This window comes from Alligator mississippiensis, chromosome 12, assembly GCF_030867095.1.
Source record: "Alligator mississippiensis isolate rAllMis1 chromosome 12, rAllMis1, whole genome shotgun sequence".
In the NCBI taxonomy this organism is placed as follows: Eukaryota; Metazoa; Chordata; order Crocodylia; family Alligatoridae; genus Alligator; species Alligator mississippiensis.
In genome coordinates, this window is record NC_081835.1 from 38,921,653 (window position 1) to 38,947,932 (window position 26,280).

General features: G+C 47.1%; 1 protein-coding gene across 5 annotated transcripts in view; it reads right to left on the reverse strand.

The window, feature by feature from the left end:
• STAB1 (stabilin 1) overlaps nt 1–26,280 on the reverse strand; it is a 225,585-nt gene that overhangs the window by 20,978 nt on the left and 178,327 nt on the right. For all 5 annotated transcript variants that reach the window (XM_059716085.1, XM_059716087.1, XM_059716084.1 and 2 more), the window contains 5 exons: nt 26,083–26,187; nt 20,572–20,679; nt 6,382–6,575; nt 5,327–5,471; nt 794–927 (listed from right to left, as the gene is read on the reverse strand). In XM_059716085.1, the coding sequence (XP_059572068.1) occupies nt 794–927; nt 5,327–5,471; nt 6,382–6,575; nt 20,572–20,679; nt 26,083–26,187 (686 nt within the window). The remainder of the gene's footprint in view (nt 1–793; nt 928–5,326; nt 5,472–6,381; nt 6,576–20,571; nt 20,680–26,082; nt 26,188–26,280) is intronic.

Genomic DNA, 26,280 nt, shown 5'->3' on the forward strand with positions numbered 1-26,280 from the left:
CTCCCCGTCTAACCTACAGAATATAGTTCTACTTAAGCCACGGGTGTCAAACTTACCTTGTGTCCCAGACAGATCCCGACTGCAGGGCTCCTTGCAGGCCAGATCCAGCACAGGACACAAACAAGCAGCAGCAGCAAAACATGTGGCAATAGCTAGTCCCCACCTTGTGCCCCATGCCAAAGCTGGAACTGCTGCCGCTGCATGCCTGTATCATGGTGGCAGATACAGCTCTGGTTCCAGCACAGGGCATGTGGCAGGGGCAGGAGCTGCCACTGTGGCATGCTCCACTGCTGCCACATGATCTTCTGCCTCCACCATCACTAGCTTTAGGTGCTATGCTGCCACCACTGCTACCACTGCTGTGGGCCAGGCAGAGTGGCTCCATGGGCTATATATTTAATACCTCTGACTTAAGCAAAAAAGAAAACTTGACACTGCTAGCTCACATGCATGGCATTTATTCACCCTTTAGTATTGACAGGATCCCCCTCAATGCACGATATTATGTAACATTCTCCAACATAGCAGCTTGTCCCTGGCTTCGGGATCTTGACACCCCCCCAAGGTCTGATACCCCTTTAAGTATAATGACACTGACAAAGAAGCTAGCCAGCAGAGTGCAGATTATCGATAGAGTGCTCTCTTGCTGTAATAGATGTTCTCACAACCTGTTATAAAAAACACCTACCCTGCTTTTCAAGGTGCTGTGAGAGCCCCAGACCAAATTTTCTGGTACACTGATACAATAAGAAAAGAATCCTTTTTATGAGCTGAGCAACAACTTTATCAATACCTGCTGTGCTGCTGAGAGCTCCTGAAGAGTTGCCAAGGAAGCACCTTCTGCTGCACAGGCAGCCCGAGCCTCCCTGTAGGTGAATTTATACTTTCCTCTAGGTGACTGGAGATGGAACACACCAGCTGTTTTATCTGGAAAACATTGGGGCCAGCATGATCTCCAGGAACACAGGTTCAAAGCCTGGCTAGAATAGGGCTCTGTGATCTGGCTTTCAAAGCAACTAGGTGTGTACTTTTAAGGGGCCAGGCAACTGCTGTCATATTTATAATCTGCAGGTGTCTAACTCTGTTTATTCCTGATAATCTGAAATATTTCCACAGCAACTGATCCAACATAAGAATATATTATGCCTTTCACTTAGAAGACTCCTAACAAGGTTTTATAATTATACAGACAGAGGTATGTGTGAGTATTTCTCACACGTATAGGGTACTATTTAATTTCACCAGTTATCTCCAGCTTCTAGACACCACACTAGCAGTACAAATTAGCCAGAACCTCCCAGTGAATCTGACCTTATATATATACAAATAGCAGTGCAAATAGACCAATATGAATGCAAATATACAAATACGCCATTAAAAACGTTAGTCATTGAAACACAACCATATTTCAGGTGGACAATGGAAGTCATTTTGCTCCATGTGGGGTCTCTACCTTTGTACAGACTCAGAGGGAAAAGTGCCACGTGATGAATCAACACCATCACTTTCTGGAGTACCGGGTTTCTCCTAACAATCTCTTCCAAGGGTTGCCAGCACACATTCCTGAAAGCAGTGCAGAGCATAAGCTGCAAACACAGAAGGGGGACCCTACTATGGGATGTTCTGCCCCCTCACCTCCCACTCCACACTTGCAAATGTGCCCCAGGAAATCCCCTGCAGAGAGATTCCTTTGGTGCTGCACAGGATGCATCTCTGCAAGCAGGGAATACCTGCTTGCAGACAAGCACCCAAAAGCTGCATCTACGTAAGTGGGGAGAATGTGAGGCAGGCACTTCCCAGGTTTGCAGGGCCCAGTCCTGCTTGGGAATTCTTACTGTGTGTAGGACTGGGCCCCTCAAGCTAGAGAAGCCCCTGACTCAGGGAGGCTGGAGAGCTTGGGCAGCTTCGTGGTGCCCAAGCTCTTCCACCATAAGCAAACGTGGGTCGCAATAAAGTGGCCCAGTTTTTTACTGCCTTTGGTCACACCTGCAAATTTGAGAATTTGTGGTGCATCAGAAAGTATGGATATCTGTTTTCTTTTGTTTTGTGCTACCATAACATTTTTATGGCAGCACAAAGGTGACATCTGTTTCCACCTTTGAGATTTTTTAACTCAGTAGGACCAGGCAAAACTCATCCTAGAGTATTCACGGAATTGGCTGGGCAGGGTGGCATTTTGGAGACTAACTGGTTCAGAGAGGCATGAACTTTTGGTCAGGTGCTATGAGTGGACTTGCAGAAAAAAGGGGCTTAAAATAGGAATATGAATACAAAGGAAAAAGATGGGGGAGGGGGCCCTGCTGAGAGAGGAGAAGGTCAACAGAATGAAACAGAGCAAACAACACATTGAGAAATATAGGAGTAAACAGCTGGCATTAGAAGTTAATCCAGGTAATGGGGTAAGAGCCCATAGTCTGTTGAGACCATGATTAATATAATTCAGTACATGGATGATTTTTTATTCTGGAATGTTTTATTCAAGTTGGAGTTTGTTTGTTTTCCTATGTAAGAACAACTGTTAGGAAAACAGCAGCCTATGCTCTGCACTGCTTTCACGTCAGCAACAGAATGTCCAGAGAGGTTAAAATATTCTGCCTCAGACTTCTGTGTCTTTCTGTAATTGATGTCAAATCAATGGCTATTCATTTTTTTACATAGAGATTGCCCTCATTGGCCAACACAGAAAGCAGAAGGGCGCTGTAAGAAGGTGATGACACCGGTAGAAGAGCAGATGAAGGAACCTTGGATGTTATATTTCATGTTTTTTCCAGAGATTATTGTGTTCTGTGTTGATGAGGGGGCACAGCTGACATCTGGGTCTGCAGCAAGGCCTGGTAGTTTAATGAGAGTTGGAGTTAGGTAGTCTGCTGCTATAAAAATGTCTTTTAAGGTTAGAGGTATGTATGTAAACCAGGACAAGCTGGTCCCCACAAGACTACCTGAAGATAACCATCATTTTCCAAGTGGGCCTGAAGGGTATTAATAATCTATCCAAATTGTCCAAGCTGAAGTCTCCAGGTGATGACCAGGGGGATTCTGTTGTCCTTATTGTGGGGTTGGTACTGTAGCAGGTTGGAGTGAGGTCTGAGTCTGGCTGTTTTGATGTGAGTTGGCTATGTTTTTCAGAATGCATTGTAAGTGTAGAAAGCCCTGTTCCATATCCCTAGGGCGTGCATCCCGGTCAGTGGGATTATTATGGTTGTAATGTAGAACTTGGCTACAGAAAATGTATGTAGTGGTTTCTTCCTAAGGGAAGAAAGCTGGTGGCATGAAGGTAGTTGTAGTAGTTGGTTGGTTTTGAATGCAATGTTCTGGTGATGTGGCAAGTTCCACAGTGTTGTTCAAGAAATTTATTTTCTGGGTGGAAGTAGCAATCAGGACTCATAGTACAGATGATATCTTTTATTAGACCAAGAAGATTTTTGCAAAAAAAAAAAATCTTTAATTGCAAGCTTTTGGGCACAAGCACCCTTCATCAGGTGTTGGAGAAAAGATTGTAAAAGTTCTCCTGGGTAGAAATGAAAGTTAATATTTCATAGGATTTCACAGAGGAGTCAATAGATAGAAAACTCCTCTGGGGAGTCACCTTTTCTGGGTGGAGTATTCAAGGGTCAGTTTGATGGAGGGATAGAATTTTTCTAGTGATTTCTTCTCACGTGTCCACATAATGAAGATGTCATTGATGTCATTCATGTACAGGTATATTAGGGGAATCAGAAAACAGCTGTAGAAAAAGCAGACATCGAGATCTGTCATAAATATATTGGCATATTGGGGAGCCATGTATATGCCCATGGTTAAGTGCCATTTGTACAGTGAGTCTCCAAATCTGAAATAGTTGCATGTGAGGACTAAGTGGGCAAGTGTGATGGAAACAGAAGCAATGCCATCATCAGGTATAATGTTCTGTATGGCTTATAATCCATCCTCATGAGGGATGTTGGTGTACAGAGATGTGCCATCCATGATGGCTTTTTCTGGAAGCTTGTCAACAGAGCCTAGTTTCTTGAAGAAATCTGAGATGTCCTTCAAGTAGCTGGAGCTCAAGTGGCTTATGGAAATAGGGTAGAATTAGCATCCCTCCGTGATGATTCCAGTGCTAGAGACAATGGGGCATTTTGGGCTGCTTCTTTTGTGGAACCTGGGTCATAAAGACACTCCACTGTCTCTGGCACTGGCACAATCATGAAGGGATTTTCTGGATTTATCAAGAGCAAGCCATGCTTAACCAACTTGATTTCTTTTTCCAATAAGGTGACAGGCTTTGTGGATAGAGGGAAAGTGGTGGATGTTATATAACTTGACTTTAGCAAGACTTTTGACATGTTCTCTGATGATGTTCTCATAAATAAGCAAAGGAAATGCAGTCTAGATAAAACTGCTGTAAGGTAGATACATGACTGTTTGTATCACCATGCTCCGAGTGTAATCAACAATGGGTTGACATTTAATTTGGAAGAGGTTTCAAGTGAGGTTCTCCACTAGTCTTGTCCTGGGTCTGGTACTATTTGATATCTTCATTAAGGACCTGAAGGATACGACTCAGGCATGCTTAGTATATTTGTGGAAGACATCAAGCTGTGAGGGAGTTGCAGCTACTTTGGAGGACAGGATTAGGATTCCAGAAATTACCTTGGAAAAATGGTCCAAAATTAATCAAATAAAATTCAGAAAGGACAAGTGCAAAGTACTCCATTTTACTCCATTTGGGCTGGAGCAATCAATTACACACATACAAATTGGGGGATGACAGGCTAAGCTGCAGTACAGCAGAAAAGGATCTGGGGGTTATAGTGAGCTGCAAGTTGAGAATAAGTCAACAGCATGCTCTTGCTGCTGCAAAAAGAAAAAAAAAGAAAGAAAAAAGAAGCAATAGCATATCAGGTTGTACTAATAGGAGTGTCAGGGGAAGGGATTCTTCCATTCTATTTAGCAACGGTGAGATCTCAGCTGGAGTAATGTGCCCAATTTTGGGTATCACATTTGATGAAAGAAGTAGTCAAATTGGAAAGAGACCATCAGGACCAACAAAAATTATAAGAACTCTAGGAAGCATGACTTACAAGGAAGTTTAGAAGAACTGGAATTATTTAGTCTAGAGAAGAGGATTCTGAAGGTGGATTTGATAGCAGTCTTCATACACCAAGGATGATTATAAAGAGGATGGTGGCAGATTTTTCTCTATGGAAACAAGAGACAACCCCCCTGCCTTTCCTCTCACTCCAACCAACAAATCTTGTTCTGTGTTGAGGAATGCTCCCAGAACAACTCTGGCCTCCCTAGAGACATTTGAATACATTTGAGCTGCCTCAATAAGGACTCGCACCATGAAAGTGTAGGTCAGTGCAAATGGCATCACGATGGCAGCTTCCATTCTCCTCTAAGCAGCGGTCTACAGGTGGGACAGCTTCCTCCAGACACTGGATTCCATTCCCAACATAACCTGGTTTGCATTCACAGTGGTAAGCATTCTAGAACACAAAGAAACCCATGTATCAGGATTGGTTTAAAGGTTAATTTTGTGCAGTGAATTTGTACTCCACCGGTGGCTGCTGATTATTTCCGTGATAAGGACTATCAACTACCCTGAGCTCTTGGCTGGGCTTGAATGTGACAGGATACACAGAGATTGAACAATTCACAAAGCCAATGAAGTGTAACTTCTGTACAATAATCTCTGTACTTATTGATGCAGCAGGATGAGCCATTTTAAAAGTAACCAGATGGAATATGTTCCAAAACAGTGCCCTACAGCGTGAGGGGACATGCTCATTCCCTGTTGGCTAGCCTGAATATTTGAGCTGTGCAGTGCATGACCCACAAGTAACAAGAAAAGCTAAAACCACCACTACTGCTACATGTTTGGAAACAGAATCATGGCACAGAGGTTACAATACATTAATGAGATCTCTCAATCTTCCCTTCACTATGAAGGAAAACTCTGGTCCTTTGGCAAGAGAGAGTCCACTGCTGCAGAGGCAGAAGCAGGATTAGCTCATATCACACAAGAGGTTCTTCCAGCAGGACAGATTACTCAGATAACTGTTTCAGTGTTTCCTGCACTCTTAGGAGATGCAGTTTTCTATAAGCAGAGATCACCTGATGTTATGCTGGAATGTGACACGGACAAAAAAGGCTATGCCCTTTAATAGGGAGTCAGATGTTTCAGACCTTCCAATTACAGTGCAGAGAGACATGAGAGAGGTGCTCTGCAGCACTGGAGAACTGGTGGTGCTGAATGGCTAGGTAGTAACAACTAGAAATTGTGTTCATGGGTGTCAATTAATTGTTGGCAATGCACTGTGCTGGCACTTCTTGTGCACTTTCCTACAAATGTGCACAGCCAAGCCAGCAGTTCTTTAAAGCTTATGACATACTTACTGGCCCTGTGCTGATGCACAAGGCATGCTCACTGCAGTCGCCATTCCTGCCATCTGCACATTTGTCTATAGGGCTGCAGACATAGCCATCTCCTTGGTAGTCAGGTAAGCAAGTGCAGGAGACATCAACACCAATTTGAGTGCAATTAGCATGCTCACTGCATCCTCCATTGTCATCCTGGCACCGGTCAATGACTAAGACAAGAAAGACATTTTTAGTCCTTTAATTTAAAGTACTTTATAAGTGCCCAAATTCTGGAGCCATTATTAATCAGGATCAGAACTTAAGCTTGACTTCCAAAGAGTCCTGCATGCATTAGGTTTCTCCACAAATTCTCTCTCTTTTAAAAAAAAATTCCTAAACTGTAATTACATAATAACAAAAATCACAACATTGGGTGCAATTAAGGCTACCTATTTACTGTGGTACAACATAAATATCTTGCAGTAAATTTGGAACCTGTTAACTGCAGGGCATATTGTACTAAAGTTTTTACAGGTCCCTGGTGTTATTTATTAATGGCATTCACTGTAGTTTAAAATTGAAACAATGTAAATTAAAGCAGAGAGGGAATTGAAGCTCATACTCTCTTAGGCAATTTTGAGAAATTTAGGCCATGGACAGACATTCATGGTGCTAAGAATTTCTGAAGAACTTGTGGCTTTACAAAAGCATGGAAGTGCATAGGCAGGTGTTCAAATGTTTGGTTGTCTGGAGCACTTCAAGGCAGGGCAAGACCCTGTTCTGCTGGCACTCTGCAGCAAGGGGGCTGGTGTGCTGTAATCCCAGCATGCTTTGTGAGGGCCCCCATCTCCAGAAGTTTCCACGTACATGACTGAGGCCTTGGCTGCATAGTCTCGGGATCTCCATTAGGAGAGGCAATGTGAGCGATGTCCCTGCTAGGCAGCAGGTGCTGGCACTGTTATTCCCCTGCCTCTTCAACCTGCAGGTGATTGGGAGCAGGGAGAGGGCTCCAGCACTCAACTGTGGCGGAGATGGGGGGACAGGACTACTGGGACACTCCTCTGCCCTAGCCATGGCCTTTACAAATTACAGTACACAGTCCCCACAGCAAGAACATACTGGGCACATCTACAGCTGACTTATTAATAAACATCTTAGCGTCTACATGTGCACACAAAACAAATAAATTCTACACTGCTGTGGAGTTTTCTTGTGCTTAGCAGCATATGTTTAGATGCTGCCCCGGCTAATGGGCATGAGAGTGCTTCAGTGCAGGAGCTGCCTGCCAGCTAGGCGCATGCTGAAACACCCTTGTGCCCCAGCCAGTCTCTCCACAGCACACTGAGCCCAATCACAGCAGCCCTGGGCTGGCAGGCTGACCCCCTAGACCAGGGGTGGGCAAGTCCCTCCCCTTACCCCTAGAAGTACCCCTTTGGGGACAGAATTTGCCATCTTAGGGGGGAAAAAACAAATTATATACTAAAAATCAAACACCCATAATAACATATTTTAATTAAAATATTTTTGTCCTGATTTGTGTGCGTTTGTGCTGTATATGTAGAAGTGATTGCATAATAGCTCAAAATGCAGTCTTACCTATATATTGTGTGGGGTGTGCAGGGGTGTCGGGGCAAATGGGTGGCTGGATGTGGGGTTTGTGGGGAGCTGTGGGGGAGTGGGTATGGGGGTTTGTGGGGATGCATGTAGATGGGTATGGGAGCCACATGGTGCAGAGTGGCTGGTGGGTGGGCAGGAAAATGGGGAAAGCAACAGCAGGGGCAGGGGCGAGGGGGGAGTGGAAACAAGCAGGCTTGTGGAAGAGCAGGGCTCGTGCTGGTGTCCCAGGGCCAGCACCAGTGGGGTCCAGAGCAGGGTGGCAGGAGTACAGGGCGTGGGCTGGCAGGGGTCTATGGGACTGGGTTGGGCTGCACCAGCAGGGAGAGAGGGGAGCTGGCCTGGCTCCATAAAGCCCCTGCTGCCCTCCTCTGGGCCCTGCCAGCACTGACCCTGGGACATTGGTGCAGGCCCCGTGCTCTCATCCAGCTGTTACTGGCTCCCACACACCTGCTCGCTCCCAGTCCCCTCCGCCCCAGCCCCAATGATACAGGTGGAGATGAACGCATGCAGCCCTGACCCTGTGTGCCCCATGCCCGCCCATCTGGGCTGAGCAGTGTCAGTGAAGGACAAACTGCTGCTCAAGCATGGAAGAAAAGTGCCCCCCACCTCGCTGTCACCGGGCAGTGCTTACTGCGGCCACCCAGAGCCTGTGCCATGCTAGGTTGCAGCGTGGCTCATTCACTGCTGCTTGTGAGCTGCCTGGCATGGCAGCAGTGGCTGTGTGGAGCAACTGTGCTGGGCAGCTCACAAGCAGCAGTGAAGGAGCCGCACCGCAGCCTAGTGCAGCACGGGCTCTGGGCAGCCGCAGCAAACACTGCCTGGCAGCGGCAAGGGGGGCGGGGGTGGCACTTTCCTTCACCCCGAGCAGCAGTTTCTGCCCAGATGCTGCTGCCGCTACTGCTCAGCCCCAGTGGGTGAGCCTGGAGTCAGTGCTGGGGCCCAAGCTGAGCAGTGGCAGCATGGGACAAACTGCTGCTCAGTGCAGGGGAAAAGCAGCTCCTCCCACTGCTGGCACTCCCTGGTGCAGCTGCTCAGAGCCCACAAGGGGCTGCCTGTGCCTGCTCTCCACTGCCACCACTGCCCTGCCCAGAGGCAGCGGTGATGCGGCGGAGACACAGAACAGCCCTGCGTGGCCTCTGGGTGGCTGCACCAGGAAGCGCTGACCATGGTGAGGAGGAGGGTTCACTTTTTCCCCATGCCAAGCAGCAGTTTGTCCTGCACTGCCACTGCTCAGCCAAGACAGGCGAGCGCAGGGCGTGCAGGGTCAGGGCTGTGTGCACTCATCCTTGCCTGTACCATGGGGCTGGGGGCAGGGGGACTGGGAGTGAGCAGGCACACAGGATTCAGTGACAGCCAGATGAGAGCACAGGGCCTGCAGCAGAGTCCCAGGGCCACACTCCTGCCAGCCCATGCCCTGCACTCCTGCTGCCCCACTCTGGGCCCCGCTGGCATTGGCTCTGGGACACTGGCATGGATCCCATGCTCCTGCACACCCGCTCGCTTCCACTTCCCCCTGCCGCCACTTTCCCCACTTTCCTGCCCGCCCACTGGCATCTCTGCACCACGTGGCTCCCAGCTGTATGGCCGGACCACAGGACTCAGCAAGAGTTGACCCAGCTCCGAGGACTGGGGCAAACACCTGCAGTCCTTCCCTGTCTCCCTGCCCCACGCTCTTACCTGAATTTCCAGCTTCAGCACAGGGAGGCATGAACAGCCCCATGGTCCCAGGCCAGAAACCCCTGCTAGGCAGGGCCTTCCAGCTAGGGGGGAGGAGGGGGAGGGGCTGGTGGGCCTTGCTGTTGTATGAGCCTACTGTGGCTTCCCCTGTGTCCTATTGCCCCTGCCTCCTGTCATCTTTGACAGGCAGCCATGGGCAGATAAATACTAATTTTCTAAATGTTTTAGGGACCCTGTGAGCAGGATAGAAAGGCCTGGTGGGCTGGAACTGGCTTGCGGGTCATACTTTGCCCACCCCTGCCCTAGACTCCCTGCTAGCCAGGGCTGCTGTGACCCAGCTCAATGTGCTGTGGTCCAGACGCATGTATAAATCACATGCCCAGGATCTTTCTGGGAGCAATAAGCTCTGTAGTTTATTGCTGTGTGTTAGAGTGACAGTATTTGGATCTTGGGGAGCACTGAATTTGCAGCTGAATAAAAGGCTGTAACCTGTGGCCTAGCAAAGCTAACCACAAGGCAGAATGATATAGTAAAAGTAACATTGCAAGATGCTTAGGCAAGCATTTTCCTAACAATGTTGTAGTGTTGTAAGATATATCTCTCATTGTGCAAAAGAAACAGGATGCAAACCACTGACATCCTGTTAGGAGATAGAGCAGATTTTGCTTATGAATGCTTATGCTAAGCCATCCATTTGCTTATGCTAAGTAACCATTTTAACTGTGTCAACCATTTTCAAGTGAGTCTGTGTAAGTCTGGGCACTGCAAATGAGGTGAAGTCTTAGGAATGTGGAGAAGGTACAATATAGGACTGAAAAGCAGACTGGAACGTGAAAGACAACATGTAACTGGTAACAGAATCCAAGATAAACATATGAGAAAAGGTGAATGGTGATGGTGAAAAGGCCTCCAGAAGCTTCCAGGTTTTGGTCGAAGTTTGCGCAGTGACTGAAGAAGTGGATTCAAGGTCTTAGGCATGCGCAAATAGTAAAAAGACTTGTAAATAAGTGAAAAGCATAGGTAATTCCATGCTAATAAAACAAACAGTAAACAGAGGCAGAGCTTAAAATGAGACAGACTAAGGGTGGAACAAAGGAGGGACAAAGGTGGGGTAACTGTTAATAAGTATAAACCAAGGTGTATACATATGGAAAAAAACTAATGATCACTGCGGCTCCCCGTTTTTTTGGGAGCTAGTCTGAAGTTGTCTCCATTATGAATAAAGCTGTTGCTAGCAATGTGTGCTGATGTTTGCTTTCTGAGCAATTGGATCATCGTCTCCCTAGTTGTTGGGCGCTGCATGGAGTTGGGGTCTAACACTGTGCATCAATGGCATGTGTAGACACACTCAACAATTCCCAGATTACAACTGCCCCACAGGGCTCCAGTCAGGCAGAAACAGCCCCCTGCTTGCTACCCTTGGATTCTGCAGTGACTTGTCTTGTTTTCGTAGCAGCTAGCATATATGCTTCACCTCACAAAAAGGTTCCTGGATCAAAACCTGACAAAAGCTGCTTCCTTCCCTTCTTGTAGCCTGGCTTGGAGATAATGCCAGAAGTGACTTGGCAGAAATAAGTATTTTTGTCATGGCAGTAGGGTCTGGGAGGAGGCCCTGTTTGTTCAGCAGGAAGGACTTTATCTTGTCCACAAAAAAAGATAAGGCTGAGCAGTTCAGAGCAGTGAGATCACAGGGCAATCTGTAAGCCTAGCTCTGCCTCTGTGGGGCAGTAGGTTTTGGTATGAGACAAAAAAGAGTCCCCTGGAACCATGTGAGGGATGTATGTGTGTGAGGAGCATGAACTTTTGGGATGATTCATAGATTCATAGATGTTAGGGTCGGAAGGGACCTCAATAGATCATCGAGCCCGACCCCCAATGATGGAGAACTAAGGCATACCCCATGCATGCCATGTAACTAGATAGGCATTATGCATGGTGCTGGAAACTGTTGCATTGCTAACAAGCTGCTGCTGGAAAAAGCTATTCTTTGGGGAGCCACCTTGTTTTTCTGTGAAAAGCCACTTGAACACCTGTATGCTCACTGTTCATGTTTCTTGTCACAAATGTGATCCCTGTCTGTGGCTGACCAATCTAAATAAATGAATGACTGAATGCATGTATTACATCATCCCATTTAAATTATAAAGAATCTCTGTCATTCCACAAGTGTTTGGATGATTAAAAGAACAGTTGGCAAACAAATTGCAACTATGATGTCTCCAAAGAAAGCACACGTATATATCAGAAACTGTCATTCTTTGAGATGTGTTACCCACATACTTATTCTCACAGGTGGGTTTGTCTGATGCTGTGTGCTTTGACTAGAAACTTTATTGCCTTAGTAGTATTTAGAAAGTACGCTGTCACCCCACTTCTTCTGGTGTCAAGAAGAGAAGGAATGATGTATGTTTCCGATCCTCAGTTCCTCTAGCTGCAGAGTCCTATGCTGCCTCTAACTTCAAGGAAAAGGGAAATTAATACAAGAGGCAAATGTGTGTGTGTGGACAATACATCTCAAAGAACTTTGGTTAGTGATAAGTAACTTCATTTTTTCCACTGAGTAATTGTCAACATAAACATTTTCACTTGTGGGCAAGGCACAGTCCCTAGGGTACAGAGAATCAGGGCGACTGCCCCGAGCCCCATGCTTTGGGGGGTCCCGGTGGAGCTGGGTGGAGTGGCTACAGCCCCTCCCATGGGGCCTGCCTGGAGCTGGCAGCTCAGCCCCGCACCACAGAAGAAGCACGGAGACCCCCCTCCCCTTTGTGGGGGTACCATGGCACCACATAGTGTTAAGGGGGCTCTGCACAGGCTGATTTGTCCTGGGCCCCGCACCCCACTAGGGTTGGCTCTGCTTGTGGGTTACTCCAGAGCAGTGACTATTTAGAAGTAAGTCTCAGCATCCCCTAGATTAGGGATGGCCAAACTGGCACGCATGCCACAAGTAGCAGAGGCAGCCTGTGTGTGTGGTATGTGACAGACCAAGGAGGGGACAAGTAGTACAATAGCAGATAGGGCAGGAAGCAGATGGAAAGCAGCAGATTGGGCAGGGAGCACATGACAGTGAGCAGAGAGCAGAAAAGCAGAGAAGTAGATTAGGCAAGGGAAAGGGATCAGAGTGGGGATGGTACAGGGCTAATTTGTGGTATGTCTACCAAAAGTTGGTCGCCACTGCCCTAGATGAACTGTAGTACTGCTCTGCCAAGTCCAGCACCTACTCTAGAGATTTCTACAATGGTGTAATGTTTCAAAAGGTAGAGATGGAACTCTGGGTTGCTGCCCTGGAGACGAGAAGAGGGGGCAGAGATCAAACTTCACTTTCGAGTTGATCCAGCAAAGGAACTGCCTGCCTGCAGCCTCTCTCCCCTAGCCCCACCACCCCCTCCCAGCTCTGGTGTGGTCTGCAGGAAGGGAGGGAGGGATTAGGGAGAGGGAGAAGCTACAGGTTGGGGTTTGTCCAGCCTGAGCTGGAGGTAGTGTTCCCTCTAAGCTGCGTGTGTGCATGGCCGCACACAAGTAAAAATCTTGCTGCGCACAAACTTTTTAAGGCCGTGCACCCGCCTGGAGAGGAGCTGGGTGCAGAGTGCGGCAGAGGCACCAGGGCTGGTGTGGGACACTTACCGAAGGTAAGCTTCTCACTCCTCTTGCAGGGCAGGCTGCGGCTCCTCCCCAAGGCGAGGTGGGGATGGGGACAGAGAGGGGGACGGGGACAGGGACAGGGATGGGGACTGGAACTGGTGCGGGCTCCACCAGCCCCGGGGAACTGCTCCGCGGGCTCTGCTAGCTCCGGGGAACTGCTCTGCTCCCCTGCATCGCCTTGGGGAGTGAGGAGGCACATGGCATCAGGGCTGGGGAGTGGAGCAGTTCCCCAGAGCTGGCAGAGCCTGCACCAGCCCCCAGCCCCAGCCTCAGCCCTAGCCCCCAGCCCTGCCTTGCCTCAGCTTGAGGAGGAGCCGCTGCCTGCCCTGCGTGTGGCTCTGCCATCTCCAGGGAAGTGCTTTATTGCCCACCCCTGACACCACGTGCCTCCTCACTCCCTGAGGCAATGCAGGGGAGCGGAGCAGTTCCCCAGAGCCCGCGCCCGCTCCAGCCCCCGTTCCCATCCCTGTCTCTGTCCTTGTCCCTGCCCCCACCCCTGCCTCACCTCGGGGAGGAGCCACTGCCTGCCCTGCATGAGGAGCTTACCTTTGGTAAATGTCCCACGGCAGCCCTGGTGTCTCCCTTTCAGTTCCATCGATTGATTGTGTCCGGCCAATGGCTGGGCCACAGCATCAATTCTATCAATTGATTGTGTCCAGCCTATGGCTGCCCCACAGCACTCCATTGCACTGCTCTGGGGAGCAATTAGCATGGAGAAGGGTGGTGGCTGAACCCTGCCTGCTCCCACCTGGACACTTACTTTGGGACTCTTACTGGTGGACTGCGCCACACCAAAAGGGGGAGGCAGGACCGAAGGGGTGAGCTCACAGACCGAAACGGCGCGCTCACAGACCGCTACTCCTCAAAGAAAACATTGGCTAGAGGGGGAGGGAGTTGGTAGAGGTGGGAGGGGCATGAGGCAAGGGGGCTCCAATCTAAAACCTTCCCTCCTACCACTCTTACTGACAGGAACAAGAGATTGTGATACCAAAGCTGGTCTTGGCCAGACAGGGGATGAGCATTATAAGGGGTTTAGTCCTGTATTGCTTTGCAGAAAACTCATGAGATTAGAGGATCAGGAGGTATGGGGGCCTCTTCAACCACTGAATCAGGAATGTATCTGAAAAGGAATGTGGGATGAGGTGTCCCTTAGAGCAAAAGTGAGACATTTCCTATTGATCTTATTTACAAAAAGGTCTATGGTTGAGTGACCCCTCCATTTCACAAATATAACCTTGAGCAATGAGTTCTTGATCTCTTACTCATCATGTGGAGAGATTACTTTGTTTAGGTAACCTACAGCTGTATTCTGGAGACCAAGCCAGTGTACTGCTGATAGGAGAACCCTCCTGAACCTTCTCCTTCCATTTGCTGAAGAGCTCCTCCAAGAATCTCAGTGTGGGTTTCGGGCATCAAGAGGCACAACTGACATGATCTTCACAGCTTGCCAGCTGCAGAAAAAAGGCTGGGAACAACATAAACCTCTCTACATGGTCTTCTTTGACCTCACAAAAGTCATCAATTCTATCAACTGAGAAGCTCTGTGGAGGATCATTATGAAGTATAGATGCCCACTGAAATTCATCACTATTCTTTCCCTACTCTGTGACAGTGTGCAAGTGGTGGTTCTCATGTAATGGATTTATCACAGATCCTTTTGAGGTTAAGATGGGAGCTAAGCAAGGCTGCATCATCTCTTCAATACTCTTCTCAATATTCCTTACTGTGATGCTACATCTGACCACCAACAAGCTTCTAGTCAGAGTGGAGCTAAACTACCGAATGGATGGTAAACTGTTTAACCTTATCTCTTAATGAGCAATCCCCAGCTCTGGTAGTTCAGATTCACAGTGAGCCTCTGGAGAAATGTTGAGTATTTCCCATACCTTGGAGAAGTGCCATCAATGCTGCCTATGGAAGATTCTTTGAATCCAGTGGGAAGATAAATGCACCAATATTAGTATCCTCTTACAAGCAAACACCATGAGGTGATGATCTTCCAACATCAACTTTGCTGGGCCAGCCACCTTATCTGGATGTCCAACTCCAGAATCCCAAACCAAGTTTTATTCTCTCAGCTCAGTCAAGGCACAAGCTTAAGAGGAGGGCAGAGAAAGCGCTTCAAGGACATCCCCAAAGCCAACTTAAAAAAATGCAACATTGACATCAACTCATGGGATACTATTTCCCAGGACTGCCCCAAGTGGAGGAAGAGTCTGCTGCAAGGCATTTCAGTACTTTGATACCTTACAACAACGAGAGACAGAAAAGCAGGAGCAGCAGAAACAGTGTGTTGTGGGCTGAATCAAGAACTGAGTCACCCATCCCACATGGAAACGTGTGCCTGAGTTGCAACAGAGTCTGTAATCTTGGATTGGCCTCATTAGCCATCTTCAGACCCATAGATAAGACTATCATGGAAGACAATCATCCTTGACTGCAAGGGATTGCCGAAGTAGAAGTAGTGAGGGTCAGTGCACCATTGCCATAAACTGAGCAACTATCAGTGTAGGCAGAAAGATTTGGTTCCTCCCTGCTGTTGATATAGAACGTTATGGCAGAGTTGTCCATTGTGAGCTGGAAGCAAGACCCTTATATTCAGTGAAGAAAGGTCATGGACGATTTCTGTATGATTCCAAGGTCTAATACACCAGTGGTTTTCAAAATATGTTCCACTGAACTCTGGGGTTCCATGATAGATTATCAGGGGTTTCAGAAAGAGAGTGGGGGTAATGGTGGCTGCCATTGCCATGCTGGGCTGCCTGGCTCCACATCAGCTCTCACAGCCTGTGGAGGCAGGGGCAGAGGCAGAAGAATGATATGAAAGGGCTCTGTGACTTAAGGAAGTTTGAAAACCACTGAAATACATCATTATGGAGTGTTCATATGCAAGGTTTTATCAGTTCCAGAGGAAAAAAAAAACCTTTGTGCCCTCAAATAGGAAGTCTTCCACTGTAGCTTGGACCACTTCAGGAAAAACAGATCCCTGGAGCCATGATGAATGCAGCCCAACCACTGCCAATGCCATAGATGTATTGCAGTACTGGCTATAACTGAGGCAGCATGTAGGGATAACTTTGTCACTAGTTGCCCTTTTGAGATAAAGGACTTCAGAGCCTTCCCTCTGTCAAGGATAACTGAGTGTTCTAGGCCTGGCAAATTTTCAGACCCAAAAAATTAATACCAGGATAAAAATGCTTTGTAACTGGCTATTCTAAACTGCAGAATAGCTGAAAAATAAGACCTCCTGCCAAACTGGTCCAACTTCTTGGTCTCCCTGCCCTTTGTCAATCTGGTTTCCTTATTAATGGCCAAAACAACCAGGGAGTAGGTATTGGGATGGGAGGAAAGATAGTTAGTGCTCTAGATGGCATTTTGTATGTCTTATCTAACCATTTAGCCATAGACTCCCTCTGGAGAAATTTAGTGCATGGGCCACCAGAGTTCTTAGAAGTACTCTGTGTCCTCTAAGGTGGTACAATGTTGCATCAAGGAAAGATGTGTTTCTGGACTCTCCTGTCCTTGCTATGGATAGCTATTGTTTGTGATGATCTGGGGAGAAGCAAAAATGTTCCCAAGTAGAAGTCCTTGATATTGATGGATGCTCTGAGCAAGGAAGGAATTGTTAGAAACTCCATGCCAAATCATCCAAATTGGCATTATTTGGTATCCTGTAGGGCAGGGCTGTGCAACTGATGGCCCATGGGCTGCATGCAGCTCATGGGCTTCCACCCAGCTGCTGCTCCCCCATTGCTCCTGCTGTAGCAACAGGTGGGGTCCCCAGGCTCCCCCTCCCTCCTCCAACTTCCTCTTCCTGCTCCCCTCAGGGTGCAGCATGGTGCTGTACAGCTTGTGGTGACACAGAGCTGAGGGTGAGGCTGGGATGCTCACATCTGCAGTGCAGCAGGGAGGAAGGGGGAGGGCCTGTGCATGTGGTGCACGGGGGGTGGGGGGCCATGCAGTGTGTGGCCCATGGCTTATGTTGGTGTGGCCCTGTGAGGCCCTCACTGGTGTAGCCCATATCCACTTAGAAGCTGGACAGCCATTGTAGGCCACTGCTGTAGGCCACTGCTTTGAGGTAGTGGGGTCTGTTAGCCAGTCTACATGGCACCATTGCCTCAGTGAGTAGCCACAGTTTGTAGTCACTGGAGAAACTGGTAATCCAGTGTTTAAGGATCTTGACTGGCCTTCAGATTAGGAAGACAGCTTGTTCTAAAGATAAGAAATCCCATGCCAGATGGCATAGAGATGGTACCACCAGAGCCATCAGTGTAGGGTCCAGTGGCAGGGAGACTTTTAGAGCTGAGAGGTCCATTAAAGGTTCATGAAGAAGTTCATGGTTACACATATGGACTACTTTGGTGGAAGTGGGAGAATGGCACTGAGTACTGTGTGGATGGAGCCATTTATTTGCTGTCTAGTTGAATCCTTGCAGACAAGTTTGGTAATGTTACAAGCCCTTGGTTAACTGGGGATTTAGAAATCATGACCCCTGAGTGGCTCCATGGAGGTGTTTCCTCACCTCTTATATTCTAAGTTGTATTCTCAGTGCTGGGTGGTGTTTACATGTCATGGTCTGGGCCTCCCTGGGCTTCCATAGAAACCACGCAGGGCCAAGAAATTTTGGGGCCAAGTGTTGAGCTAAAGTCATAGTTCCTCAAAATCCTCTCCTGTCACCCATATAGGCTAAAAGGTCTCAGAGGTCTTTTCCTCTTCATGCAGACTCTGAGTTGAAGGGATCACCTCTTTCAGTACTGTGATGACCATGATGATGAGAGTTTCTTAGGCTTGTTTCTGACATGCTGTCTGGTTTTAGACCTGGATCAGCATGGGTGTATAGGTGGTGATACTGTTGGTGTTGAGGATACAGTTTCACAACGGCTCCCAGTGCTAGAGGACTGTGGCGCTATCCTGAGGATGGCTAGGCTATAGCTGTGTGCAGTTCCACATTTTAGGGATGTAGCAAAACTGGAGAAGGTCCAGAAGTAAATAATAAAGTTGATAAAGGAGTCAGAATGCCAACAAAAGAAGGGAAAGTTGAGAGAACTCTACATTTAGTTTGGAGAAAAGGAGATTAAATGGGGATATGACAGCAATTTTCAAATATTTGAAAGGCTGCTATGGAGAAGAGGGAGAAGTGTTGTTCTCTCTTGCCACAGACAGCAGGACATGAAGCAGTGGGTTTAAACTGCAACAAAGCAAATTTCAAGTAAATCTTAGACAAAGCTTTGTAAAAAGAAGAGTAATAAAACAGAAAAGAAGGATAATGGAAAAAGCTGCCAAAGGAAGTTATGGAATCTCTTTCACTGAAGTTTTTTCAAGAAGATGCTAATTGTTTTTTCCTGGGAATAAACACAGCCTGCCTTTGTGCAGGTGTTGGACTAGATGACTCTTGAGGTCCCTTCCCACCTCATGACTTAGGATTCTATGACCCTGGATCTGAAGCAGAGCCAAAGGATTTATCCTGGAAAAAGAGCCCAAGCTTATTCTGCCTGCCCTTTCTCATCTGCTCAACAGATAAACAACCATCAAGGATGTGGGTCTCCCCCAGGCAGTACAGGCTCCTTTTATGGTCAATCTCAAGCTGGAATTAGGCCATCACAGGAGGGACATGGCTTGAACCCCAGAACATGGGCTGACAATGCGAGGTCACGGTTGGCAGGGCCAACTGGACCCTATCATGCATCCACAGGTGCATCTCAAGTAGGGCCAAGGAAGTGATCCTCCCCCTCTATGCGACACTGGTCAGGCCACAGCTGGAGTACTATGTCCAGTTCTGGGCACCCCACTTCAAGAGGGATGTGGACAACATGGAGAGGGTCCAGAGGAGGGCCACCCGCATGATCCGGGGACAGCAGAGCAGACCCTACAATGAGAGGCTACGGGACCTGAACCTGTTCAGCCTTCACAAGAGAAGGCTGAGGGGGGACCTGGTGACAGTCTATAAACTCACTAGGGGGGACCAAAAGGGTTTGAGGGAGACCTTGTTTCCCCTAGCGCCCCCCAGGATAACAAGGAATAATGGCCACAAGTTGTTGGGGAGTAGGTTTAGATTAGACATCCGTAAGAACTACTTCACAGTTAGGGTGGTTAGGATCTGGAACCAACTTCCAAGGGAAGTGGTGCTGGCTCCTGCCCTGGGGGTCTTTAAGAAGCGGCTTGATGCCTACCTGGCTGGGGTCATTTGAGCCCAGTTTTCTTCCTGCCCAGGCAGGGGGTCGGACTTGAAGATCTGCAAGGTCCCTTCCGACCCTACTTCTATGATTATGATTCTATGATTCAGAGACTGAGTAGATCCGGAGTAAAGGTGCCTCCCCTGATTACATCATGAGCTGAATGAATACTTTAACCTAAGTAAGTGAAAAGATGTGGAATGCCTATGTTCAGTGGCAAACTCCAATAAGGCATCATTTTATGGCATTACTCAACTCGGGGGATGAGGGAAGGTACTGAGCTGAAGCCTGAGAACTGTAGGCTGCACCTGAACAAAGTAAAGTACAAGATGATGACCTCTTAGCACTCTTCCCAATTCAGCAAAGGTGTGTTCTGAAAGGAAGCCGTTGAACAAGAATTTTGGATTATTTCTGAGTGTCAAAGATTGTCAGGAACTCTGAAGGAATGTTCTCTGTCTAGCCTAGCAGTTGAGAGGACCTGTGGAGCTGGAAGCTTGAATCATCCTTTATCCCTCAGTGCAGGGGCACAAACAGAACATTCTGTGGATACTACTAAGGCAAAAACTGCTCTGGTTGAAGTTCAGGGCATAAGGCACAGACACCAGTGAGAAAGCATATGTGGACAATTATTCAAAGGAGAAAGAACTGTCCTCTTATATGAGGGGCATGTCTACATGTGTCGCTATGGTGATGATGTTACTGCACAGTGATTTATGTGATTTACAGTGATTACGTGATTAATGGTGCACGGCTGTGCATGCTGCACATGGTTATTTTTAGCAGCTACTTTGCCATAGTGGTGTGCTATAATGGGGGAGCACATTGCTACAGTGCTAAAGTAGTTGCTGGTCACGTGTAGACCCCTGTGGACACTATGTTGACGTAGTGCATTGCTACGTGACATAGCGTCACATGTAGACACGCCCAAGGACGATCAGATCTCTGGAGCCCAGAGTTATAATTTACCACTTTTAACTTTGTCTTTTTAAACTCAATTTTGTCTTAATCCACCTGAAATATTTTTACATTTATTAGAAAATTAGAGACTACCCAGCTCCAACGTGTCAGGGCAGAAGCCAGTGAATCCTCTTGTGTCATATGTTTACTGTTTCAGCCATACCTGTGCAAGTTCTTCCATCCCCTTCATAATGTAGGCTGCATTCACAGACATTGTTGAGTTTGCAGACAGCCTGGGGATGGCAAGCTGGGGAGCACACAGGTATCAGAGCTAAATATAGAACAAATACAAAAGTCAGTAGAGCTTGTACTCTGAAGGCAAATACATTCCAACAACTGTAATATATGCTTAACCCTCTTTGAAAATTATGCAAAGATCTGTTCCTGATTATATCTCCTGTCATTTCCTACCTCAAACTCTGGTTATATTCCACATCTTGTTACTCCCTCTGTCCATTCATCCCACTGCCTTTTTCATATCATCTGTCAAGGTGATTTTGACCCTTGAAACAATTTCCTTTCTTTTAGTACATCTTCCTCTTCCTTCTCAAAGGTATTTCTTTCAGCCTTTGCCTCACTGGGGCCTTCCACTCCTTCACTATCTAATCCTGTCTCTCTTTGCTGAGTAGTAGAATGTATAGGGTTAATTTGCAATGCGTTCCTCATTATTTGTTCTAACCATATTTTCTTTATTTGTCATATCTTTTATGGCACTGTCTAGACCTCCAAGAAGAACTTTAAGAGTCAGTTTTTCAAAGCATTTTCAAAACCAGATGTGCAGTAATTCTCATGACAATCTAAACATGCATTACTGGGGCCCAGGAAAGGGACAGCGGTGAAAATCTGGGTTCATTGAACAAGGAATTCCCGACATATAGAGATACAGGCTTCCCCCCTGTAGTTCTCTGTGCACGAATAAGCTCTTCAGAATCTGTTTGTTCAGACTCCACATTCACTTCACTCAAATCTTTCCCCAATATCTTAATTCCATAGAATCAGCTACAAAAATAACAAATGCTTAAACCAGTGGTTGTTAACTGGGGATTCACGTACCCTTAGGGGTACTTAAAAAGGTCACAGGGGGTACACAGAATTAATGAGAAAAAATTACTAGAGGTGCACTGATAAAAGAAAAATTGACTGTATCAGCAGTTGGCTTTTTTTGGCTGATGTGGCTGATAATGTAGACGACAAATGCCCCGTGCATGCGCATAGCCGCAGCGCAGCATGCAGGTGTCCAGGAACACAGTCTGGCAGCATGGAGAACAGCCGGGTCTGGCTGGTAAGCCTGTTGTGAGGGAAGGGGTGTGAAGGGGTCAGATTGAGGCCCCTGTGGTGAGGGAGGGAGTGGGGCTGGGGCAGGGGCAGGTGCTGCACAGGTGGGGTGGAGCCCTGAGCGACTTGTCCAGGGGTCACAGCGGGGAGGGAGCTCCTACTGATGCACATACCCTGGGAGAGCATGGGGGGCATGTGCCCCTGGATATGCATGCAGGGAGAAGGTGGGCTACTTATGTGGGCTGGGGCTGGGGTGGTGCCAGGCTCTTCTTGGTGGGTGGTTAGGCTGGGCTGCACTCAGGGCTGGTGGCAGTGGTGCTGGGAGTGGGGGCTATAGCATATTTTGGGATGGCTGCAGCCCCCACCCCATAGCCCCCTCCCAGTTCCACTGCCGCCCACCGTGAGTGCATTCCCAGCCCAAACCCCTTGCCAGGAAGAGCCCAGCACCACTCCAGCTCCAGCCCATAGAGGCAGCCTGACTTCACCCCACGTGCAGATCTGGGGCACTTGCCCCCCATGCTCTCCTGAGGTGTGTGCAGTGGTGGGAGCCACCCCCTAATCACCCCAGGTGAGCCACTTGTGACTCCGTCCCGTGCCCTGCCCCAGCTGCGCAGCGCCTGCACCTGCCCCACCCCACTCCCTCTCTCACCACAGGGCCCTCAATCTGCCCTCTCCATGCCCCTTTGCTCACAACAGACTTACCAGCCAGACTATGATATATACATTTAATGCATATATTAATAATGCATTTAATGTAAGTTAGTATAGCCTGCCTTGTATCACATAATTGGTAACATTAAAAACAAGAAAAAAATATGAAGGGGTACATAAGCTTGAAACTTTGAGATAGAAGGGGTACACTTGTTAAAAAGGGTTGAAAACCTCTGGCTTAAACTATAACCCAGACACAATTTCACATTCAAATTACCAAAGCAGAATAGAATAATCATACTTCAGCATCATGCTTGGGTGCTATAAAATAACAGAGAGCAATTTTGGTTTAACTAATGAATTCAAAACAAATTCAAGAGAATGGTGATAACAGAGATAACAGCCAGTGACAAGGGCTCTGATTGTGTCTTACACCTAAAAAAATCCTCTCCCCTTAGCAAGGATCTTACCAACACTCTGACCAGAACTCTTATGCTTTGGTGAAGAAGAATGCCATGCATTAAGAATTCCCTGGATTTGCAAAATAATACATCTGTCATCCCTACAGGAATGGAATACCTGCTATTGTCAACTACTCTAATCACTCTTAAAGCCAGACAACTATACAGTAAAAAGCCAAAACAGTCTTGTTACTTAAGACAGTAAAACACAAGGAAAAAGTTTTTAGCTTAGAAAATATACATAAAACAGTAAACAAGAACATTTTACTGTTCCCTTCTAACCAGAAGCAGTTTCCCCCTGGTCCCTCTGTTTCAAACAGCTAGAAATCTCAGGTGATCCTCCAGATCTCTTGTTTAGCTCCTTGGTTCACCTAGATTTGGGGTATCTTTTCTTTTGCTCTCCCTTCCTCCCCACCACCCAGGGACTTCTCTTTATATCTCTCATTATCTTTTTCTTTATTTTAATTCCTGTGGGACATACCATATTTTCTCACATACAACACACACCGTTCCCCCCCAAAAATCAGCCTCCTCAAATTAGGGTGCATGTATTAAGTGGGGAATCTGATTTTCTGCCCAGATAGAAGCACCCTGCTTTGATTCATAGTCTATAATGCATCAGTTGTGTCATTACTATTCAGGAGGTTGAGGGAGTCAGTTGATTTAGTGGTTCATTGTTCTTCACTCCATAAGCGTTAATGATTGTCTCTCTTTTTTTAATAGTTCTGATGTTTCATTAATCAAGCTAAACTTTCTTGAAATTTTACTGCATTTTAGCTACTTTTGGTTTCCCTCTTCCTATTTTACAGCTCTGGAGACTCTTTAGCTCTTTCCAAAAGCATAGATCTGTCTACGGAGACCAGTCTTCAGCACCAGGGTTTAAGCTTTAGTTAAGCAGGAAAGGGAGGGTATGTCACCTGAAGATTAGGTTCTAGCCCTGCTCTGTGCAGTCATAACTCTGCAAAAAATCTCTCTCTCTCTCTTCATTCTGCCTTTCATAAATACAATGCTTATTATATTCCAGGGCATACTATATGCAGGAAAATACAGTCTTTATTTTGGCAGATGATTTACCCCCAATGTTTGGCATCTGTTTGGTAAATACATTAATAGTATTCTCTTTGCTACATATCATACCATTGCTTGGGCAATAAATTCTCTTTTGAAATTCACTCAGTCATTGTCAAATGGGAAATCTCTTGTCACTAGAGCTAACTACAAACAAATCAATAACTTGTTGATTAATCTAGACCTTTTTAGACCTTTTCACCCTTTTCAGAGTAACGACACTTTTTTGAACACGGTGGGACTCCAAACTGAGAACCACTGTTGCTGCTGCCTCGACTTATTTCAGTGGCTCGCAATTGGGTGCTGCTGCCTCCAGGTAAAACTGCCCTGTGTGCCTGCTGCACAACCAGACTGGGAAGGGCCAGAGCATGTGCCCATTCACCTGCTCCATTAGGGCTATCTGATAAGACTAAAGGAGGCAGGAGATCTTACTTGTGCTGCAGCCCTTACCAGTCTGATCCTACAAAGTATCTCCTGGAAAGAGATGTGCACAAGGTAGGTGGAACTGTCCTGCATGTCTCTATTTCTAGGAAAGGCACTGGGAGGGCCAGACTGGGAAGGGTGCAGCATGCGCTTGTTCTCTTGTCTGCTTTAGGCTTGTCAGAGAACCCTAATGCAGGAAGAGCGTGCACATTAGGGCCATGTGAAGCTTTGGTATCTAATTTGATTTGAAGGAGATTTGACCCAGTTTGGTGGCTGAATCCAAATCAAATCAGGAGACCATTTAAAAAGGTCCAAATTGAATCAGAAGCCTCCGAATCAATTCAGAAAAAATTTGGTGCCACTTCGGAGATTCGGCCATAGACTAAAGAGGCAGCAGTCCTCACCTCGCTGGAGACAGCTGCCTCCAGCTGGTAAATCTGTTTTGGTGGGTGGAGTGAGGAGGACAGAAGCATGAGAGAGGGAGGGATTGGGGCTGGGGCTAGAACAAGCTGCCCAGCTGGGGTGGGGGGCTGTGGGACTTGGGAAGCGGGGTGGGAGGGGCACGGGATGCAGGCACAGCAGAGCTGGGAGCAGGGGCTATGGCCTGCTGCCACTTGCCCAGCCAGGGTTGGGGGGGGGGGGGGGGGGGCAATGCAAGCGCAGTTCACTTTGGGTGGAAGGGGCTGTGCCTGCATCCTGTGCCCCCCCCACTCTGGTTGGCAGTTTGTCCCAGCTCCAGCCCCAATCCCTCCTTCCACCATGCCCCTTCCCTCCCCCCTCCGCCCACCACAACAGATTTCCCAGCTGGAGGCAGCTGTATCCAGCATGGTGAGGACTGCTGCCTGTTTAGTCTATGGCCAAATCTCCAAAGTGGCACCAAATCTTTGGATCCAATTTGTCCGAATTGAATCAGGACGGAGATTTGAATCTACAAATCGAATCACTGTCCCTGTGAAGCGGCTGAATCTGAAGTGAATATTTGCCACTTTGCACAGGCTTAATGTACATGCTGCAACCCTGAGCACAGGACAGATTTTCCTGTCTGCTCTAGAGATGGTAATTCCTGCATCATGGCACTGCTGAGAGAGTCTTTCATCACCTTGGTTGAGAACCATTGGGCTAGACTCACTGGCCTGTTACAGACATTACATTTTTACCAGTATAAGTAATCAGAAACTGGTTTATACCCATAACAGAATAGAAGTTTGACACACAAAACCTGTCTCTACCCATAACAGAACAGAAGTTCAGCACACAGACTGGTTTAAAAATAGTGGAACCCAGTCTAAGCTTTGCCCTCCCCAACAAAGGGCAAATGTGTGTTCTGTTTATAACTGATCTGAACTATGCTGCTTACAGAAAACTGCAACTTAGATCAATTCTGCCTAGGGCTTTTGAATGTCTGTACCTAGCCACTATAAATAAATGGATAATTAGTTGATCAAGCTAGACTACTAAACGCAAAAATGTATTTTTTACTGAGTATCCCATAACCTACAAATATACGAATGATATAAATTATTAACTGTCCATGAAACCCAAACATGACAATAGTTAATCACAATCAGGGGGGTGGGAGGGTGAAGACGGGGCAGAGATACTTGTGTATGTGCATGTAGAGACAGTGTCTTCAAAAATGAACTATTACAGATTTGAGTATCTTTGATACATCTGTACAAAGCAGCCTCCTCCACAACAGAGTGACTTATGCTATTTGTGTTCATTTCACAGAATCATTTGTATGTGGTAAGGAACACTTCTTGGGAGTTTGACACATAAGGTCAAATTAACTTTACCTAGTTTGGTTTCACAGTGTTCTCCTGTCCAGCCCTCACTACAGAAGCAGAATCCATCACCGTGTAACCCTTCGTTACACATTCCATTCTTTGTGCAGTTACACTCTGTAAGTGACAAACAGAAAACACTTAGAATTTAGCTCCGCTTGCTTAAAGGTCTATCTTCCCCTTTCTCCTAGATACCTTCCAGTAAATGCC